The 22,216-nt window shown below is 35.6% G+C and overlaps 1 protein-coding gene across 4 annotated transcripts in view; it reads left to right on the forward strand.

Moving 5' to 3' along the window:
• The window catches only part of OLA1 (Obg like ATPase 1), a 104,786-nt gene that overhangs the window by 49,706 nt on the left and 32,864 nt on the right, over positions 1-22,216 (forward strand). For all 4 annotated transcript variants that reach the window (XM_007430937.4, XM_088135799.1, XM_088135798.1 and 1 more), the window contains exons 6-7: positions 185-265; positions 515-612. In XM_007430937.4, the coding sequence (XP_007430999.1) occupies positions 185-265; positions 515-612 (179 nt within the window). The remainder of the gene's footprint in view (positions 1-184; positions 266-514; positions 613-22,216) is intronic.

Consider the following 22,216-nt stretch of genomic DNA (forward strand, 5'->3'; position numbering starts at 1 on the left):
CATACATATCTACTCTATGCTTAATAAGACTTCTGTGCTCTAGCATTCAAATATAGATATATAAAATTTCAGAAGATTCTTAATATTTTGCCAGTTAAGATAACTCTGTCATGAGAAATAACAATCCTGCAAATAGCAGAATATATTGTATTGAAATGTCTTTGTTTCTTTTTAATCCCACCAGGACATAATGTGTAAAATCAAAAGCTGGGTAATAGATGAAAAAAAGCCAGTCCGTTTCTATCATGATTGGAATGACAAAGAGGCAAGTTTATAACTATTACTTCATCTACTAAGTCTCGTGTCTTCCTATTAAAACTCACACACAGAGGTACAAATGGGCACCAGATTTTTATTTAAACCTTTTAATTTAACTCCAGTAAATTGATATCACCTTCTTCTACAAACCATGAATATACTATTATTTTTTCATTCGCACATATGTGTGTGTGTGTGTGGGGGGCAAGACTACAATGTTGCATATTTTACATAATTTTTATTTGCTATCTTTTAGATTGATGTGCTGAACAAACATTTGTTTTTAACTTCTAAACCAATGATCTATTTGATTAACCTCTCCGAAAAAGATTACATTAGAAAGAAAAACAAATGGTGAGTTTTCTGAAGTTGAATTTATTTATTTTTAATTATAATTTCCAAAGGGAACTTAGTATTTGTTAAATATTATTACTGTGTTCTGTTCTTTATTGTATAACTTAATGCTAATTTTAGCAATATACCTTGCTTGTTGGAATACAGTAAAAATGAAAACTTTCCGAAAAAATTGCTAAATCAATTTACCTTCTTACAATTTTGTGCTTTTTTGTGGGGGGGCAGTAGAGCACTGAGGGAAAACTATGCAGAAAGGCTTCAATACCAGTTAGAAATATGTTCATTTTTATGCACATTTTCCTATTTTTTCAACTTTGAAAGACAAAAGAGGACAGGAAGCTGCTAAAAATGTATATAATAATTTATTAAATTTATTTGCCGCCTGACTCCCATTGACTCTAGGCAAGATGTATGTATGTATGTATGTATGTATGTATGTATGTTCCATATTGTTTATAGCGACATTAGCTGCTTTACAAAATCCAGCTTTGTTTCTCGATCCTTAAAAGTTAGGAACTGAAATATTTCATGCACTTTGTCCAATTCAGGTCATAAACTTTCATAATACTGGCAAATGGAATGGCTGTTGAATATGCTATCTGTCAAGCAGTGACTGGGATCAAGATTTAATCCCAGAGTATGATGATAGAGTTCTCATGTCTGAGAACTGTGCTTTAACTTCTCCTGAAAAAGTTGGAGATGAGACTTTGTGGGCAGTAGATGCTTGATTTATTGCATTAAAATAAAACGTCAATTAAAGCAGTGTTTTTAAATTTTGTGTTACAAATGCAATTGTGTGCTAAGTTACAAAAAAAATTTAAGCTATTGTTGTATTTGTTTTGTAAAAGTAGCCAGAACAGTGTACTGTATCAGAATTCTTTTAAAACATACCTTCTTATTCTCCCTGTACTTCATTAAGTACTTAGGTGCACATGGTTTCAATTTTCCATTAAACATTCTCATTTCCATATGGTATCAAAGAGCGAGAAGACTTTAAACTGAAAAATAAACATTCACAGACTAGAAGCCAAAACAATAATTAATGTCAGATGGTTAACTCCAATAAGTTATAAGATATATTCTGTGAAATTATTTCAGCTAAGAACTGTTCTGTTCCTAATGTTATAATGCAGCTATATTCTAAAAAATAGTTGAACTTTTGTAGTGAATGATTCAGAATATAAACTTGGCAAGTTTTTCTATTCTTAATGGATTATTTAAAATTAAATCCAAACTTCAGAAAACTTTGAAGATTTTGTTGCTGAGCTGCAAAATACTGTGTTCCAGGAGTCATTTTCCAGTTTCACACAAATATGAATTTAGGATGATGTACATGCTAGTGGAAAAGTTTTTCGAGGGCTGCAATGACAATATATATCAACATTTATTTGAAAATGGGCAAGGTTGAAGGGATAATCGCTTCTGTATTTGGGTGATCCCAGGTAGAGATTATTGTACAATAAAGACTAGTCATTAGACATTAAGTTTCTTAATATTTGGGAGACACCAGTCTGTGATTTCTCTGACACCAGTCACCCTGTGTGTCTTTTGTGGATATGCAACTGACTGTGGTAAAGACTGACTAGAAAATGTACCATATAAACTGTTGTTAAAAATATGTAAATATTATATTTATATTATGAACTAATATTAGAAATGGTATTGTGTTCACATACAAGTGATGGTTGTAGTGTTCTTTTAATCCAGGTTTTTGGGATGTTCGTGTAATTGCAGCTGAAATATCAAAGGGTGGGATAGCTGAGTGATGTTACAGAAGAGAATTTACCACATAACCATTTTCAGTACAGCTTCTGCCGCCTGCTGTTCCTATTTTCCCTCAAGCTAGCCATTGACAACCCCCTGTGCATCCCTGCTTGTAAAAAATGATTGAGGAAGTATTTGTCATGTATTTATGAGTGAGAAACATTGTGTGATATGGAATGGCATTGCCTGAAGACAGAATGATGGCCATTTTTCCTTCATCCTGGCAGAGGGGTTGCTCTTGAAATCCTCTTTTTATGCAGTAGATTTTTGCATTAAAATACATAATATATTTTATTTTGAAGTATGTTATGAGGTGCCTTTTGTTAGTACTTTTGGTCGTACAAGTAAATGCAAGTGATTAGAATATATGTTGTTAGTCTTACGTTTTAATTGGTGACTTTTGCTTCATGTTCTCAACCTCAGTTGGAAAACTATTGGTTGTTTGGTTAACAAAAAAAAGATTTCTTAGTTTTGTGCTGTACAGAGTTAATGCTAATTCAGGAAGAATGCAGCAGTAAACATTTTCACAGATCTTTCATAAGGATTAGCAGCAATATCAAGAGGCTACTTGAAGCATGTGGGCATAAGCAGAACTTCTAGAATGTGTATTTGTAGCTTATCATCCTTTTTAAACAAAGGAAAATTTTTAATTACTGATAAAATCACAGTAGCATTTTAATGATAGGATGACATTGTGCAGTGCTAGGGGAGAAGAAAACAGCGAATCATAGTACTTTGGGGTAATTGAAGAGGTATACTGACCTTTGAAAGATATAAAACCTGGAATGCCTTCAAGATCCTACTGCAAGTATTAATAAAATTAAATTAGTCATTCAGTTGATATATGATTAAGACTTTATTTCTGAAGAGAAGCTGACAGAGCAGCTGTGTTGCTTGTGCTTACATTATGATCAAATAACACTAATCAGGATCTATAGAAGCATCAGTTGTAACATTTAAAATATTACTATTCTTTAAACCAAGTTAGAGCATTCTTGTATAAAGAATGCAGAAAAGAAATTCTTCATTAAGTACATTAAGGTTAAAAATTAGTACTGGGATTGTTTCTAATCTGCTGTTAAAAGTGCTGCCCAGTAAACTATGCAGGATACCAGTCTTCTTTTGGAATAATTATATAACTATCACATTTATAGTAATTTTATAAAACAGGATACTATTATAACATATTGAGTTTTCTAATAGAAAAGTACATTTTCAAATGAAAAGATGATTCAATATTCCAATTTAATATAATGGAACAGTTTAAGGTAAGTATTATTGAATAGTAGACAATTATAGTTACTTAATTAATTACAGTATAATTAATGACTTGGCATATATATTTATATTTATTTATATTTCAAATTTAGATGCCGCCCATCTCACAAAAACTGACAATATAAAATACAATAAAAATAGAATAAAAACCAAACACATGCACAAATAATATCTTCCAAGATGTTGATGGTCAGTAAGATGTTAACATATGGGAGCATCTTCAAGGTGCTAGCCACCCCCAGGGCTGGTTGCCCTTTTATTCGCCCCATGACAGTCGGCAGAGCCAGGTCTTATATGAAACATATAAGTCTGAAATGGACTTTTATGATTTTTAAATATATATTTTAGGCACTGGGCAAATAGATATTTCCACTGATGAAGACCATAATATTTAAATAATAGTTTTTCTTGTAAGAAAGCATTGACTTTTAACATTTTTGATCTGATATTTGGGACCTATTTGAAAAATGGGTTGATGGCTTGATTCTGACAATGGTCTCTGTATGCAAAATATACAAAAATGGTCCCAGACATTTTGCTAGCTGAAGTGATAGAGAAGATGCAGTCTTCCCCTTTCCATGTACAGAAATATTCTGGAGGAGGGCTTGAATCTTTCTTCAACAATGGCGTCAGGCAGCAGATGTGCCACATGGGATGTTCCTGAATATACATTAAAGCATTTTCTCTCTGTTCAGGCATTAGCCTAAATTATTGTGGATTAAGCCGTATTCAGCAATGGGATACGTACCCCTTCAGTTGCAGACCTTGGTCTCATTTATTTGCATGCAAGTAGAATTAGCCTCATGATCCATGAGCAAGGTCCAGGGATAAGGTATATTTCACAGAGGACATGGAGCAGAGTCAATATATGTAGCCTATTCTACATAGTTTAAGACATCATGATTTCTGGTGAATGTCTGAAGTGATTATTGCTGTGCACAGAAATTTTTGCCTACACAGGATATTGGAGGGAAGATCTTCAGCTAATGGATGAGACTTCTGCCCCAATATCTAATTTTGTTTTTAAAAACCATAGAGAAATATTTTCAAGATAATCCTCACAGAAGAGGAAATTGTAATTATTATTTCCCATAATCAGGTTTTATTTTATTTTGTTCTGCCTTAGAATACAGTCAGTGTCATTGCATTTATGAAATTGTTTGATTGTTGCCCCACATGAGCTGGTAAAGCCAATAGAAAGTAGAGAGGTTGGTTGTATGATGGAAACTCCTCATATAGAAAGTTGGTTTGAGGGACCATAGTTTCAGCCTTGTGCCTTCAACATATTGTGGGGGTGAACAACTGGACTATAGTGAGGTTTGGGAGAGGGGAAGATGGAGAAGGACTTTTACTGCTGGTTGAATGAGCCACATTCACAGGATTAGGAACTCTGTTGCTGGTCTGTGGTAACTTGCAACAGTTCAGTTTTATACCCTATCCTAAGAGAAACTGTCAGGAAAAAAATGATACAGGGATGGAGTTGATGATATTCAGCTCTGAATCTGCTGTCTGACATATTCTGGGGAAGCCAAGGAGGTTGAAAAATGGTGTTTGAAATGAAGTGAATGGAAGTGAACAACTTGAAATTAAATTTGGATAAGGCAGAGAAACTGCTGGCTAGGGAGATACTTAAATGCAACTCTCATTGCATGTTCATGCATTGGTTGCAAAGATTTTGTTCAGTGTTGACTGGTGCAACAATTATGTATATGCTGAACTTGAGGCTTCCTCTGAAAGGTGTTCAGAAACTTAAAACTAGTGAAGAATGCAGTTGCTAGAATTAAGACTGGGGAAAATTTTGAGGTCATGTGACGTCTTTATGGTATCAGCTGCATTGGCTGCCAGTCTCTTTCTTAGTGCAGAGCAAGGTGGTACTCCTAACCGTTTAGTTCCCCAAACAGCTAAAATTGTCTCTCTGCTTTTGAACCTGCCTGTTCTATAAGATCGGCTGTTAAGATCACCATGGGCTCTTGCCTTCAGAGGCAGGATTAGTGACAGCATACAAGAAGGTTTTTTCAGTGGGAGGGCTTGTATGCGAAAGTCTGTGCCAAAAGCCTAAGTGAGCCTGATCCATATTCCTTTAGCAAATGAAGACGTTTCCTTTCTAGAAAACATTTCAGTTTAATTTTATTTACTGATTTTTAAAAAAATTTCTGCCGCTGTGGATTCCTGTATGGAAGGAGGGATATAAATCTAAGAAATAAATAAAGGTATTGCAAAGTTTCATTATGTTTATTTTTTTCTATTTTTGTAAGCCACTTTGAGAACTGTAATTTTGGGGAAGGGAAAATTGGGGTAGAAATACCTTAAATAATAAATAGTGTATTTATAAAGAGAAGAATATGGGGGGCAGCTCATTGGTGAGTCTTAAACAGATATGGATTATAATAATAAGGATTTTCCTTTAAAAACAATAAACTAGATGGACCAATACAACAGTTAAGGGATAGTGGGATACTGACTAGTTAAATGAAATCTGACTAAGTTTAATTCTTTAAAAAATGGAAACAAATCCAAACCAAATTTTCTGGTTCTGTGCATTCTTTTGAGATATGTGATATGCTAACAAAATAGCCTCCTACGGCACTAGCAAGAGTAGAAGATACTATCCCAACTATCTTTTGCTCACATCATGGAAGTGGGAGAATCGCTGTTCAACAACTTTGGAAACTCTTCTTTCCATTGCCTACCCAAGGTTTTCACCTCTCGTAGCTAAATTAGCCCTATTTTTTTTCTTTATATCTTAAATATTTTAGACTCTACAAGTAAGCCAATAAATGTGAAACGATCATAGTACTTCAGAACATAGATTGCTCTCTATTTTCTACTAATTTTATCTCAAAGGTCTCAGTAATATTTCTTCATATAGCACATAGAAACACTAAGATGTTTAGAAACATACTAAACATCTGGTTTGTTTCCTGAACTGTTAGTGGGCATAAGGTGAGTGGGCTGCTTTTCCAGCATTTTGGAATGCAGTTTTATCAGGTACAGATATTATTTCATTTATTGTTGAAGAATAACTAGACACTGTGTGGGGTTAAAGTAGCTAGAGGACCATTGTGTTCCATTTGTATTACCTTCTGTACTTTGGTGCATCTGAGATTATCTCTGTTCTTATGGAGATAATTGGACTTTGGAGTAAGTTCTGTTGCATTCAGAAGAACTTCTGAGTAAATAGCTTTTAGATGTGGACAGTAAGAGAGTTGCTATTTGAAATTCCATTGCTGCACTTCACTTTTGTCCATGTATATTAATATGTGTGGCTATTTGAATCAATCCATAACTTTTGGATCCCTTAAATATATGACATTGTCCTCATCCTTTGTATTCTGTTTGAAAATATTTGGATTAGATTTAGCAATTTATGTAGGCTTATTATAAATGGCTAAATGAAAAGCTTTCCAAGAGTAATATCTGTATTTCCATTTGCTTACTGTAGAAATTTCCTATCGGCATCTGACTTTTGTTATTATTTTTCTTGAGGTTACTAAAGCAAAAATAAAGACATAAGCACAAGCTTGTTAGGTGTCTAAGAATGTTAATTAAAATGCAATTAAAAATACATCAAATATAATATAAATGACCAGCAGTCTTTACTTAAAGCTGATTTAAGCATATGTATGTTTAAAATGGCAGTATTTGACCATTTTTATATGGAAAATGGATTGTGTTTTTCTACTATAGGAACTATTTAGACCAGTAAAGTAATTACATAAAGTAATTAATTAAATAAATAAAATAATTAAACTTTCATTATAGGTAGGGACTACTTCTGGCTTCAGTGTTTGTATGGTTGTACTAGTGGTCTGACTGTGATCATCTTTACCAAGTGCCTTTGTATTTCCTAAATACATGTGAAGTTTATATTATAAATTGGCATTTAGTGTTGGGTATGCCAATGCAAAATCCTAAACATTCTCTACTTCCCTTCTTCATAACTGGAAAAACAGATTAAATGATCAATTCTAATTGAGAAAAAGGATATTCTGGGGCACAAGTCTATTTTTAAAAACATTTGCAATAGAGGTGTGTATGCTTTGTAATGTCTAATTTAACATTGTGCCAAAAACAATGGACTGTCTCTCTACTGAGACTGGGAGAGCTTATAAAGAACCCAAGTCAATGCTGCAGCATATCTAATGGTTCTTTATCACCACTTCAGGGTCTCCTCTGCATTGTCATACTCTAGCCGCTAATTTAAGACATGCGCAGGTACTTGTGAGCGCATCTTCTAGATTCAAAAAGGACTCATGGCTCTCTGACTCCTTTCTCCCAGAGGATGGTAAAATTCTGGAGCTTGAATATAGAGATACAGACTTTACTCTCTGGATCTGCTTTAAATTGCCAGGCTTAAATGGATATGAGCAACATCTGTTTGGCTGGATATAATATTGGTTATTTGTGTGGCTTCTTTTGATACATTCCTGAATATTCAGGAAGGAGCAGGCTAGAAATTTAATCAAGAACAGTGTTGCTAATTGGTAAAAATAATAATGTTCTTTGAGCTTCATACAACAGAATGACCTATAGAGGGTATTTATATCTATATCTATCTGTAATTCTGCATCACTGGATATAGAGGCTTCATAAACAGACTTAATACCAAATGATTGCATAATCTTGAATTCTGTACAGAAACAGAAGTGTATAGCATTTCCAGTTAATATGACATCTAGGAGTTAATTTGCCAGTTAACATGGTATGTATGTATGTATGTATGTATGTGTGTGTGTGTGTGTGTGTGTATGTATGTATCCATTGTTTCGATTTATATAACCGCCTATCTCGAATACATGATTCTGGATGGCTTACAACAGTTAAAAACAATATAAAAAACAGAATACAAGGGTGCTGCTTAAATTATGCTTTTGACTTCTTAATAAAAACATTTGGTATGAGAAATGTTTGTCTTTGGTTCCCCTTATACCTATATCATTTGACTTTCCAAACTTTTGATTTTCTGCAATGTACAGCTGTTTAACAGATTGAGTGGTTGAATGAATGTGAATAAGCATTTTCTCTGCATTCTGTTATTAAATAAAAATATGTAAAGTAAATCATTCAAATGGCAATATTGGTATATATGTTTATTAGGACAGTTTTTTAATTGGCTATATCTCCCTACATTTTGCCTTCCTTATTTCTTGAGTATTTTCCCCCTTTTAAAAGCATTGCATTATATATACTTGGGAGTGATTTTAATATCCAGCTATTTCATTGCTCTGATAATAGTGAGAGTAACTGGCTTGTTCTATTCATGGTCTGCAGCAGATCAAAATGATTTGATATGCTAAGCTTTTTCTGTCATGATACAAAGTTTTGACAAACATGCATGGCACAGCAAGTGTCCAATTCTAAAGAGCAAAATAAATGCAAACCACCATTATGGGGAACACAAACAGGCTTTGAAAGCAAGTTATTAGTAAGCAAATAATTGTTGAACTGTTATGAATGGAATAGAATGTTGAAATACGACATGATTGGCTGATGTTACATATGTCCTTGATTACCTTCCTTGTGCTTTTATCCTAATAAGTGACATTCTTTGTATTCCTCTGGATGGCTAGACAGTCTGACACTAAAGAAGAATAAATATTGCATGTGGTACACATTAAGCTGTCATCTAAGACAGCATTTATAAAAAGTAACTGGAGAAATTCATAAGAAATTCTGCAGTGCTACAGTTTCCTGGCTGTAGTCGTAATCATCAAACTTCTTGACACATTCAGGTCTTCTAACATGACTTCAGCTTATCATTGCTTAGTGTGTGAATATTTTTGTGGATTTTTATCTTAAGACATTATTCACTATTAATGTTAAAATGAGTTTTATTTATTGAATTTTGCCTTTAGTTAAGGATTATAGAGAAGTAGCAGTAATCGTGAAATGCATAATGGGAATCTTGAAAATTTTTGTAGAACTATACTAGATACCTTCATGCTGTTAAACTAATATAAATAAATGTCTCCATTGAAAAAATAAAGATTTGAGTTATTTGAAAGATGGTAATTTATCAGGAATTGAATTTAACAGTGTATTATAGGAGGCTAGTGCCTTCCTTCTCCCACAAAATTGAAGAAAACAAAGCAAGAAACAATAAAAATAGCAAAGCAAGTAAGCTCTAAGTTTCATGTTCTTTAGGCTAAGTTATCTAAAAACTTTAATAATTGCTACAAAAGAATATGAAGTAATAAATTAGTCTTCAATACGGTGTCCACTGACATTTAAAAACTCACCATTCTACATAGCGGCTTTGGTAGGATTCAACTAATTTCTGTCTGCTAACATGATGGAGAGATGCTTGACAATTAGGCAGCCTTATTAATCCAGTAGATAAACAGATAATAATTTCCAGCTATAAACCCCTTTCTGTATCCATTTTATTAATTAATTAATTAATTAATTAACTTATTTACTAAATTACTTAATTTATATGGTTGCCCATCTCAAATTCATGACTCTGGGCAGCTAACAACAATTAAAAACAACATAAAAATAGAACAATAAAAACAACAAAACACATATAAACTGCAGCCAAGGTAAAAACAAAACCACCAAAAGAAAATCCAAATAACCATTACATGGACTCTGCCACACATCCAGATCCCCAGGCCCATTGACGAATCAAGCCTTTAAGGCCTTGTGAAAGGCTGACAGGGTTGGAGCCAATTTAATCTCTGGGGCAATGATATTCCAAAGGGTGGGTGCCATGATGGAAAAGGCTTTCTTTCCCCTGCCCCTGCCTCCAAGGCTACTTTGGCTGTTTGGGAGAGTCTCAACACATTTTCAACAAACAGGAAATATTAGTGAATGGAAATGTTAAACAGTTTCATCTTTACCTATGTGGCTGATGGAAGCCTTCTGCTAGTTTAGGGAAACTAGTTGGATTCTGCCCAAAGTCTTCTGAAGTAGCTGCTTGCTCAGAAAAGAAAGATGATTTAACCATGAAGCTTCCAAAGAAAGGCTTAAATATTGAATTCTGTATTCATGGTCAGACAATATATAGGTGTGTCATTTTTTAAAAAAAATATTCTGAGGAAGCTTTTTCTATAGAATAAGTAAGTTCATAGAAGTATACGTTTGCATCTACTACAGTAGGATTTCTGGATAAAACATCACTCAAGCAAAAGTCCACTCCAGAAGGTCTCCTACCATTTGAACCAAATTTTAAGATGTGTAAGAGGCTGCAAGTGGGATTGGGAATTCTTAGTTTCTCCATTTTGTTGATGTCACCATCTAGCTTTAAAGTGATTGTGTAAAATACATCGTAATAGTGGAAATTATTACAGACTTACTTTCAAAAGATCTTAGCAACAGGATGTTTTTAATTAATTTAAAAATACTACATATACTGTAATTCAAAGTCAATTTTTGTTGTTTCACATCAATACTGTTACTGCTAAATAAACTGATCCAAATAAATATGTTTATTTTGCATCTAGATTTTTATTTTTGTGGGAAATACATTTTCTTTTATAAAACATACACTTGTTTCTGGCAAAATGATTTTGCTGGTAACAAAAAACCAACTTCAAATGTTACATGCTGTAGGATATGAGGTACAAAAGTAGCTTTAATATCTACACAACTTATCAAGCATTTGTGTTAATCTCAAGTTAGAATCAAGGCTCATTTTGTTAAGAGTACATTTCTTTGATATGGATGGAACTTACTTGTAAGTAAAATGGTAGTCATTGAGATCTAAATAATCTATTTGGATTGAAGAAAGTTTTCTCCCCAAGTATAACACAGCTCAAATATTACCTTTAACTGTTAACTCTCTAGACCACTACAGAGCACAAAATATTTGCCCAACTGGTAAATTGAACTGTAAGTCCCACTGTGGGAAATTGCTTTGCTGTGCTCCAAACAGCAGTTATCTTAGTAATTGTACCTGAATTCTTTTGTGGCTAATAGACCACTGATGTCCTTTTCTCGTGACAGAACCCTTTGGTATTTAATTGCAAAATAAAAATATCTGTTCTAACCTGTGTCCTAGTGCTTAGAAATGATTAAATAGAATAAGTTTAATTGGTGTTAGGAAAATGTTATGTCCTTGTTCCAGGTTATGGCATACATACCTAGCATTTCACATTCTAAACTGGAGCTCACAACAAGGAGCTTATCAGAGCAAATTGTCCTGTCCGTCCCCTTCCTCACTCAAAACCTAATGACCCTTTATCATCATGGTTTAGATTGCTGGACACAGATGTGAGAAAATACAAGTAATCTACAGGTAACTACAGTAGCTGCACTGATGTTCTCAGGAAACTAACTGCTGGGAAGATAAAAAGCTTCCCACAGAGCCTGTGACTTTCCAGCAGCAAAGCACATCATGAGCTCATACATGAAGTTTTATTTGTGGAGGACTCACAATAAGATGCATTAGGACGTTCTGCAAGAACTGTTTTTGTACAAGCTCCAAAAACTTGGTAGATTTGAAGGACTATTAATTGCTATAGCAATGATACAATACAGCAATAAGTTCAACTATATTTTTTCTAATGGAGGAGAAATGAGAAAGATGTATTAATATTGAAATTGTACCTTCAGGGTCTAGAGGGCATGATGTAGTTCAGACATGTTTTCTTTGTTATAACGTAGAGGATTGCAGTATCGCTAATAGTAATTTTTGTATATTGGAGAAGAGCCTTGTAAAATCTTTCAATAAATTGTATTTTAAAAGAAGCGTGCTCGTTGCTAGAAATCTGTTTTCATTTTACTGATAACATTCAGCTGTGTTAATGTATTAATCACAAGAATTGGTTTGTTAGTGGTAAGTATGGTTTTCATTTATCTCAACAGAAAGTATGCAAAATACTTTTAAAATTATTTACTTTGCCATAATTTTTTGCAGTGTTTCTGTATTGAATGAAAGTTAAAGTACTTGCATGTTTTTGCTCCTTTGTGCTGCAGGAGGGGTAACTGATACAATAGCTCAAAGTTTGTGAAAGATAAATTGAAAGTTTATTTTAATTGTGTTTCATTGACCATCAGTATGTGTGATTCCTTGAACAGCTGTTGTGGCTTTTCTCAATACATGTGTTGCTTTAAGTATATTTATGTACCTGGGTTATATATCCTCTCCATCATTTGAGTTTTCACATAAATTGCATGAAATTTATATTTATTGTTTGGGTGATATATCTTTCAGTATGTTCAGGAACATATTACATTTTGAGAAATAGCCAGATATTCTTGAATTCCTTTAAATGACACCCCCATCCATGACCTCAATATGTAATTTTATCTTCCTTAAAATCTTGCATCAAAGATCGCTTTTGAGCAAAAAGTACTTGTGGAATAAGTTCTTGAAGATGATGAAATCTGCTTGAAAAGCATAAAACAATATATATTTCAATAATTATTTGCTATTGGTGCATCTAGCAGCAACTTGTACGAAAATGCTTATGCATGTTGTATACTAGAATGTTAGAAAATTGTGGGAGCTATGAACTCGCTATTAATCTTTCACGGCAGTACTGTATATAAATGGCACTTCTTTAGAGGTGGGAGTGTAATTATTGGTTGGTTTCAATTAGAAGAAAAGCCTTGTTCTTCTATTTTATTCCCAGTTTAGGACCACAAGTATTTTTCATTTTTCAATATTTAATTGTTTTAAAGAATAGATGCAATAAGTTGGTGTACACTGTTATTGAATCTTACAGCAATTATTTTATATGGCATATAATGTAGTAGACATTTGCCTGAGACCTGTCTTTAACCTATCTTTACACATCTTGACATCTTATCTTGCCAGATGAGAAGCCTTTGTGCTCCACTTGCTGCCTGTGTTTATTTATCTGGTACTTAGCTGGTATCCACATATAATTAACTTTTCCAAATTAAAACAGATAGATTGAAATTCAACAGGGGTCTTCGAAGGCAACACATTACTTAAGAAGTAAGGTTTTAAAAGTAAGGAGAAGCTTCCGATCTACTTCCAGGTGACCAGTATGCACCAGAAGAAACTGTCCAAAATAGATGACAGAGGGATAAGTTGTAAAATTTAAATGAATGATTTAAAGCCACTTCTTTAATCACCAATGGTATAGAAGTTGCTTACTGGGGCATTACCTCACACAATTGGCATATACAGAAATATTGTAATGAGGTGGTGGTGGGTTCTGATCAGGCAAGTTCTGATCAGGTGGGAAGAGAGAGAACAGTGTAAATAGGCTTTAGTTTAAATAGATTGTCTTGCAGGATTGGAACATGACCATTCTTGATACAAGGATTTATCTGGTAATGGCTATTTTATTTGTTTCATGAAGCTTTGCCTGTGTTGTGCCGTTAGGTTAAGTTCCCAGTAACTGTATGGGCAAATGCTCACCATCTGGACATGTCTTTAGTAAAAAGATAGAGTTCTTCCAAAGATATTCTTGCATTCTTTTTAATTCTGCCCACTCACTTTGTCCATTGCTTTCCCCTTCTACTCTTCTCAGCCTTGCCAAGTATAATACTTTTTCTAGTCCATCATCCATTTGCATTGCATGTTAAAACTATGCAAGTTTTACTTACAGTCATTGCCTCAAGAAAGCAGTCAGACTGGTGGAGTGATGCTTCTAGCAGTCCACAGTACTCCTGGGAAGCATCTCCAAGTCTATAACCAGAAGCTGTCCATCTTCTTTCCCTTGCTGCTTCTCGGCGTTCACCTTTCATAGTCATAGATATCCACTGGAAAAATCACTGGTGTAACTATTCTGATCTTTGTAGTCATTGAAATATCATTCTTTGTCATCTAGTCTAAATTTGCCATTGCCTTTTTCTCTACGATTATTCTTCTGTTTATTTCTTCAGCCCATTGTTTATTTTAATCTATTCTTGAGCCCAGGAAAAGAAAGTATACAACATCCCCACTTCTTTACCATCAACTGTGAATTCATTCAGTCTGCTGACATTATCTTGACATTTTATTCTAGCTGTTATCTCTTCCAATTCTGCAGTTAATATTTTTGGTGTGTAAATTTAACACTTGTGAATCTTCCATCCGTCCATCCATCCTTTCCTAATTTGAACCATTCTATTTTTCTGCGTTCATTTCTTAACAATAGTTTATTGTTCATTGTAATGATTCCTCAGAAGAATAACCAGGTTAGCTTAAATGTGTTCCAGTTTTTGACATCATCTGCACAATCATAGGGCTTGCTCTAATCAGTAAAGCAAAGGTAAGACTTGTTCTCTCTGACCCCCCACCCCACCTCCATATCCATCTTCTGGTAGTTATCAGATGTCGGGCCCCTCTGGCTTTTTTGAAATCAGCACATTCGTCGTTTTTCTTTCTATGTGTGGTACTGTTTTGTAAGATTTTAAACAAAGCTTTTCTTGTGAGAGCAATTAGTAGAATTGCTTATTAATATGTGCATTCTCTTGCATAACCCTTTTTCAATATAGGTATATATACAGTGGGGCAAAAAAGTATTTAGTCAGCCACCAATTGTGCAAGTTCTCCCACTTAAAAAGATGAGAGAGGCCTGTAATTTTCATCATAGGTATACCTCAACTATGAGAGACAAAATGGGGAAAAAATCCAGAAAATCACATTGTCTGATTTTTAAAGAATTTATTTGCAAATCATGGTGGAAAATAAGTATTTGGTCAATATCAAAAGTTCATCTCAATACTTTGTTATATATCCTTTGTTGGCAATGACAGAGGTCAAACGTTTTCTGTAAGTCTTCACAAGGTTTTCACACAGTGTTGCTGGTATTTTGGTCCATTCCTCCATGCAGATCTCCTCTAGAGCAGTGATGTTTTGGGGCTGTCGCTGGGCAACACGGACTTTCAACTCCCTCCAAAGGTTTTCCATGGGGTTGAGATCTGGAGACTGGCTAGGCCACTCCAGGACCTTGAAATGCTTCTTACGAAGCCACTCCTTCGTTGCCCGGGCGGTGTGTTTGGGATCATTGTCATGCTGAAAGACCCAGCCACATTTCATCTTCAATGCCCTTGCTGATGGAAGGAGGTGTTCACTCAAAATCTCACGATACATGGCCCCATTCATTCTTTCCTTTACACGGATCAGTCGTCCTGGTCCCTTTGCAGAAAAACAGCCCCAAAGCATGATGTTTCCACCCCCATGCTTCACAGTAGGTATGGTGTTCTTTGGATGCAACTCAGCATTCTCTCTCCTCCAAACACGATGAGCTGAGTTTAGACCAAAACGTTCTACTTTGGTTTCATCTGACCATATGACATTCTCCCAATCCTCTTCTGGATCATCCAAATGCTCTCTAGCAAACTTCACACGGGCCCGGACATGTACTGGCTTAAGCAGGGGGACATGTCTGGCACTGCAGGATTTGAGTCCCTGGCAGCATAGTGTGTTACTGATGGTAGCCTTTGTTACTTTGGTCCCAGCTCTCTGCAGGTCATTCACTAGGTCCCCCCATGTGGTTCTGGGATTTTTGCTCACCATTCTTGTGATCATTTTGACTCCATGGGGTGAGATCTTGCGTGGAGCCCCAGGTCAAGGGAGATTATCAGTGGTCTTGTATGTCTTCCATTTTCTAATTATTGCTCCCACAGTTGATTTCTTCACACCGAGCTGCTTGCCTATTGCAGATTCAGTCTTCCCAGCCTGGTGCAGGTCTACAATTTTGTTTCTGGTGTCCTTCGACAGCTCTTTGGTCTCAGCCATAGTGGAGCTTGGAGTGTGACTGTTTGATGTTGTGGACAGGTGTCTTTTATACTGATAACAAGGTCAAACAGGTGCCATTACTACAGGTAACGAGGGGAGGACAGAGGAGCCTCTTAAAGAAGTAGTTACAGGTCTGTGAGAGCCAGACACCTTGCTTGTTTGTAGGTGACCAAATACTTATTTTCCACCATGATTTGCAAATAAATTCTTTAAAAATCAGACAATGTGATTTTCTGGATGTTTTTCTCATTTTGTCTCTCATAGTTGAGGTATACCTATGATGAAAATTACAGGCCTCTCTCATCTTTTTAAGTGGGAGAACTTGCACAATTGGTGGCTGACTAAATACTTTTTTGCCCCACTGTACTTATTGTTTCCAACTTCCAGGCCACACAGCCTTGTTCTATCCTTGTCATAGAGATGTGTGTGTGTGTGTTGTATTTGTATTTTATATTGCTATTTCAAAGTTTACATTACCCAGATTGCTAATTTTAATCTCTTTTTTCTTGTTGCATATGTGTAGCCTGGGCAAGCCCCTTAGCATATTTTGATTTAGTATTGTCTTTTAGCCAGAATTCTTTGTCCGTATGTAATTTTTCTAATTATCCTGATACTGTTTAATTGTAAGCTGCCTGGAGTCACCCTCTGGGGGAGATGGGTGGCATATACATTTAATAATAAATAAAAAAAATAAATTGTCAATTTACTTTTGGATATTTTGGATATTTGAATGCCAATTTCCTTGTGCTGGTTAATGATTGCAATAAAGTTATTTATTATAGAGATGTTAGCTCTTCCACTGCCTCTTTCTTGCACTATTTAAGAGAAAAAAAATTAAATTCAGCTGTATGGAAGCCCAGTGTTTTCTATTTGTTTGAATTGTTTTTAGCTGAGCTCTTCATTGAACCATATATTTAAGAACTTGAATGGTGTCCACTTGGAAGTTGGACTCACACAGGACAATCTAGTGAAAGACAGTCATACAGACTGAATTTTCTCAATCTTATTCAGCTGCGAGGAAGTTGCTTAATGGTGCTAAATAAGCAGTAGTTTGGTTCCTGCCTCAAAAGTGTACTCCTAACGAAAATTCTTAGGTAGTCATTAAAACTTCCTTATCTTGTCCTTTCCAGCAAGATTACTCAAGAGTGAAATTACTTATGTAATGTTGATTTGGATAAACAAATCATTTTAGTTTAGTTCTACAAGAATGATACTATGATTCAGTTATATGCTTTGAGATCATATAGAAGAAGCATTGTATTTTATTGCTAGACTTTTCTGTCGCTTTGGATGTCACTGATCATAAGGGTGAATTATTTTTGAAAATGCTGTGGAACATTTCTATTAATTTTTAGATGGGGATAGGCAGAACAGTGCTTATAAACATCTTTGATGCTTGCAAAGATTTCTGCCAAATTTGATTTTACTATTTCTTGAATAATATTTTTTAAGTCTCTTTTTTTAATGAAAAATTGGCAGGCTGCAAAGCAAACACCATTATCTATTCTCGGCGGGTTTTCTGAGGTCCACAAAGGTCCCATAGACTTTCTTAGGAAATACAGTAAACTTAGTCAGTGCTTTGTTTGGGAATGTGTCCAAAGATGGAGCGCTACGGAGTGTCCTGCAGAGGCAGTCAGCAACCTTGTCAGTTCGTCTCTTGGTAAAAGGTTTTGTGACTGATCATGTACTTAAACATTCTTAAAATCCAAGTGTGCTCTCTAGCCCAAAGAGTTGCTTAACCCTGTCTTATAGGAAGGTCATTTTTTTCCTTATTAATTTGGATATCTACTTGAATTTGGTTGTCAAGATTGCACCAAATTAATTACATCCTAATCTGCTCCAAATCAGGTGAAATTATCAGCCCTTATTCTAGTGCCTGGCTGTCATTTGAGAAGTGAATATGAGGGAATTGATAAAGGAATCTAGAAAAAAATTAATCTGATAATAAATGGCTTGGACTTTGGGGTAAATAGATAGGCAGACAAGCTTGTAAATGACATTAATTATTCAGATGATGAAATACAGGCTCAGCATGCTGATTGATTGATTGATCATGTACCAGCAAGTCGGTTTTGACTCCTAAAGACCACATAGATAGATTTTCTCCAAGACGGTGTATGCTGCTGTTATGAAAAAGTTAATTTTACTGTTGGGAGTGGTTACAGCAGTCATCTCAAATTTGTGCCCTCCAGCTATGTTGGACCAATACCCTGAATTGCCAGGCAGAATAGCAGATGGTCATACTGGTTAGGTATTCTAGAAGGTGATTGCATCTGCAAAGCAACAAGTTGAGTACATGTGAGTTATTATGTGAAGTATTTTCATATTTGTTTCATACTGTCTCAGAAATCTATAACTGTAATTAGAGCTGGAACAAAAAAGAATTAAAAGGATGGAAATTGCTTACACAAAAAAACCCAAGAATGTAAAGAAAAGCAAAAACAACCAAGATGCTGGTGCATTATGAATTGTATAGCAAGAACATTATACTTTAAGGCAAGTTGATTCAGGTCCCAAAAGAAATACATATGTAGTACTTATTTAAGCTATGAGATTAATTGCTTTAGAATGTATGGATGGTCTATATATAATCCTATAATATCATAGACAGTGCCTAACAACAACCAGATATTTGAGAGAATAAATTTAAATCAATCCTCAAAGGATCTATGAAAAGTCAGGTTTTCATGGCTTTTTGAAAGCCTAACAGTTAGAGATAGCCTGATGTCTCTGGAATGTTGTTCCAGGGGAGGGCGGCAATGACAAAAGAGACCCCTCCCATGGTCTCTGATGAAAGCATTCCTTGGAAGTAGTGATTCAGAGGAAAGCCTCTCTTCCAGATGTTAACAGGAAAAGGTAGTCTCAAAGAAGCAAATGTGGTATTTTGTTTGGATGGAGTAAATATTCTGAAATTGGAGAAGCCTCATGACTTGTATTCATGACTTGTTATTAATTAGTGTTAGATTGAGCGGTGATAGAAAGCTCTAATCCAGATAGATCTGGATGGGTTCTTAAATATATGGGGACCTTCCCACATCATGTGTTGGCCTTCTGGACCACGTGACCATGGTGAGGAGAATGTTGGTGATGAGGTAGTTGGAACAACCAGTGGCTTGCTGTGAACAATTTGCATTGTGCTTTGACAAAGAAGTTGATATCGTTCATATCAACTTGGACTCTGCTGTTGGGACAGCTTATAAGGATGTTATCTTGACAACAGCTTGTTCTAGTATTTTGGATTCTTTTTGACTTGTAAATCTGAAGGATGTGGACAAGTATGTGGAAGGATGAAGGTTATCACCTGCTTACTCAATCCTTATTCTTACTGACTCACTAAATCATTAAATAGTCCTATGCTTAATGGATGTGGTCAGTGCCTGGTGATAGAAGTGCTTCCCCTGAATAAAAGAGGGAGATATAATATTTCTACTGAAGAAGTCTTTCTAAGATATCTGTACAATTATAGACAAGCCTTGAACATTCTACTTCTGGGAAAGATGATCAAGAAGGGGAAGCACTGCAGATCCAGATGCATTTCAGTGATTAGGGTGGCCATGGTAGTCATGTGCGTCTGTTCTTCACTTGAATAGCATGTCAGTCATGTATGCAAGCAGCTTTCAAAAAAGAGAGAGGTGGAACTGAGTGGTATTATATAGGACGGGACAATTTGGAAGAGCCAAATGTTTGGGAAAGAAGAGGGAAGCAGTTGCTGTGGTGCAAAGGAAAGAGGGAGGAAAAGGAATCAAAAACAGACAAGAAGCATCAATTAATGTGATGTTAAACTCCTAAGAAGACCTCTCAAGGTGGTAAGGTGAGGCAAGGAGATTGCTATTGGGGGTGTAAGGTAAAACAGGAGTAGAGAAACTCTAGTAAGTGGTCCAGCAGCTTACTAGCCTCTAAAGTTCTTGGAAAGGAGAAGAAGAAGGCAGGGCAGTCTTTTTGTTTCCCTATGCTTTGTTATGCAGTCAGGAGTGGTGACAACTGCCAGAAAAGGGGAACTAGAAAGCAGCTGAACAGAATTCAAAAGAGCAGTGAGAGAGAAGAAGGCATAACAGAGACCAGAGATAGAGGAGAATTCCTTGGGCAAAGAGTGAAGATTAGGAGGAAGATATGGTGTTGATTCAGAGACAGATGACAGGCCACAGCAGTTCTGTTGAGAACAACTGACCTCAGTGCCCAGACACCTGGAAGAAGATGCTAGAGACTAGCTGACAAGTAACTCTAGGGAGAAAGGGGTGGTGAGTAGAAGGAATAATAAAGTAATAAGGCATAAGAGTTAAGCAGTGAAGCAGTAAAAGAGTAAAGAAAATTTAAACAAGAGATAGATAATAAAGAAGGCATGAGAACAGAAGGTGTGAAGTGAAGAACTCATTGTTTGGACAAAAAAAAAATGATGTTGGTAAATGCAGAGAGAGAGAGAGATTCAAGGTTAAAAGCTGACCAAATTTCTGGAAACAGGATAAGGTTTAAAAGTGACGCAAATCACATTTTGGGTGTGTAAGACAGTTTATTTTGTATATACTTATATAAGAGATTAATTTCTAGTAAGAGCCAAATGTGTCCTGCCAGATCTGTCGCCAGCCTGAGAAAGGAACTATGACAGAAACTGATTATCTGGATCCATTTCAATCAGGTTTCATCCAGAATATTGAAACTATTGGGATTATTGCTACCTAGGCCTGTATGGAAGTGTCCCATAGAATTCTACCTAATCCTTCATGCTGCTCAACATTTGCATGAAACTACTTCTCAGAAAGCAGTATACTCTTGAGTATTGCCTAAATTCAATTGGTTGGATGAGGGAAAGCAGAAATTAAGCCAGACAAGACAGAAATGTTGTTGGTATACAGGAAACTAGACTTGGAGGTTGATGTTCAACTTATTTTGGACAAGGTTACCCTACCTCTGAAAGAGCAGATTCACAGTTTGGGAGTGCTCCACGATCCTCATCTGTCATTGGATTCATAGGTGGCAGCTGTTGGGGAAACACTTTTGCTTAGTTATGTATGGTGTGTCAGGTGCAAGCTTTCCAGGCCCAGTTGCAGTTGGCAATTGTTATCTATGTTCTTGGTTCCATCCTGTTAGAACTGTGGCAACATGTTCTCTATAGAGGCATTCTTGAAACATGACTAATACCGTAGCTGTAATGCAAGTAAAATGCAGTGGCTTGCTAATCACTGCAGGATGCAGGGATCAAAGAAGACCTTTTGAATGATCTGCAACGGTGGGTAATAGCTTATGGAACATGATTTAAAGCCCTAAATGGTTTAAGGCCTGACTTGCTAAGGAACCACTCTCTTATGAATCTAACTGGCTGTTGAGATCTGCAGGAGAAATCTCTTTAAAGTTCCAGTCCTGTCCTTTTTTTTGTGCTGGCAATAAAATGAAAGTAGTTTGCTGTTTTCTTCTTCTGGGTTCTTTTTGACTTCCCAAACTAGCCTAAATCTAGTATAGTTCTATTCAAGTACTATCCAGGCTGAACTTGGCTTATCTTTTTGAGGAGACCAGCCAAGGTTAGCTGTAGTATACATACTGAGTGACTTTGGGTCAGTCATTCTTTCTCAGCCCATCCTATCTCATAGGGTTGTTTGGGGGAGAAAGTAGGAGATTGATATTCAATGTATTTTGGAAAGGACTATCATCCCTCTGAAAGAGCAGATTCATTGAGGTCCTGAATGTACGTTGGGATGTAAATCAAATAAATAACCAAAATGCTAAGAACAAATGAGGTATCTCAGAATCAACTGAAAAGCTGTTAAAGCTGTTGCCAATTTAAAAAAAAATTGTTATAGAAAGAGAAAGGACTTGAATATAGAAGAATGAAAACATAAAGTATGTATGTTATTTTTAAGATAATTTGAAAGTACTGTCGCAAAGTCATTTATGTACAAGTTGAAGAAGCAGGGGATTACTGTGTGT

The sequence above is a fragment of the Python bivittatus genome, unplaced genomic scaffold, assembly GCF_059951505.1.
Source record: "Python bivittatus isolate LINGU-HERP-01145 unplaced genomic scaffold, Pbiv_v1 ctg000200_np1212, whole genome shotgun sequence".
Lineage (NCBI taxonomy): Eukaryota > Metazoa > Chordata > Lepidosauria > Squamata > Pythonidae > Python > Python bivittatus.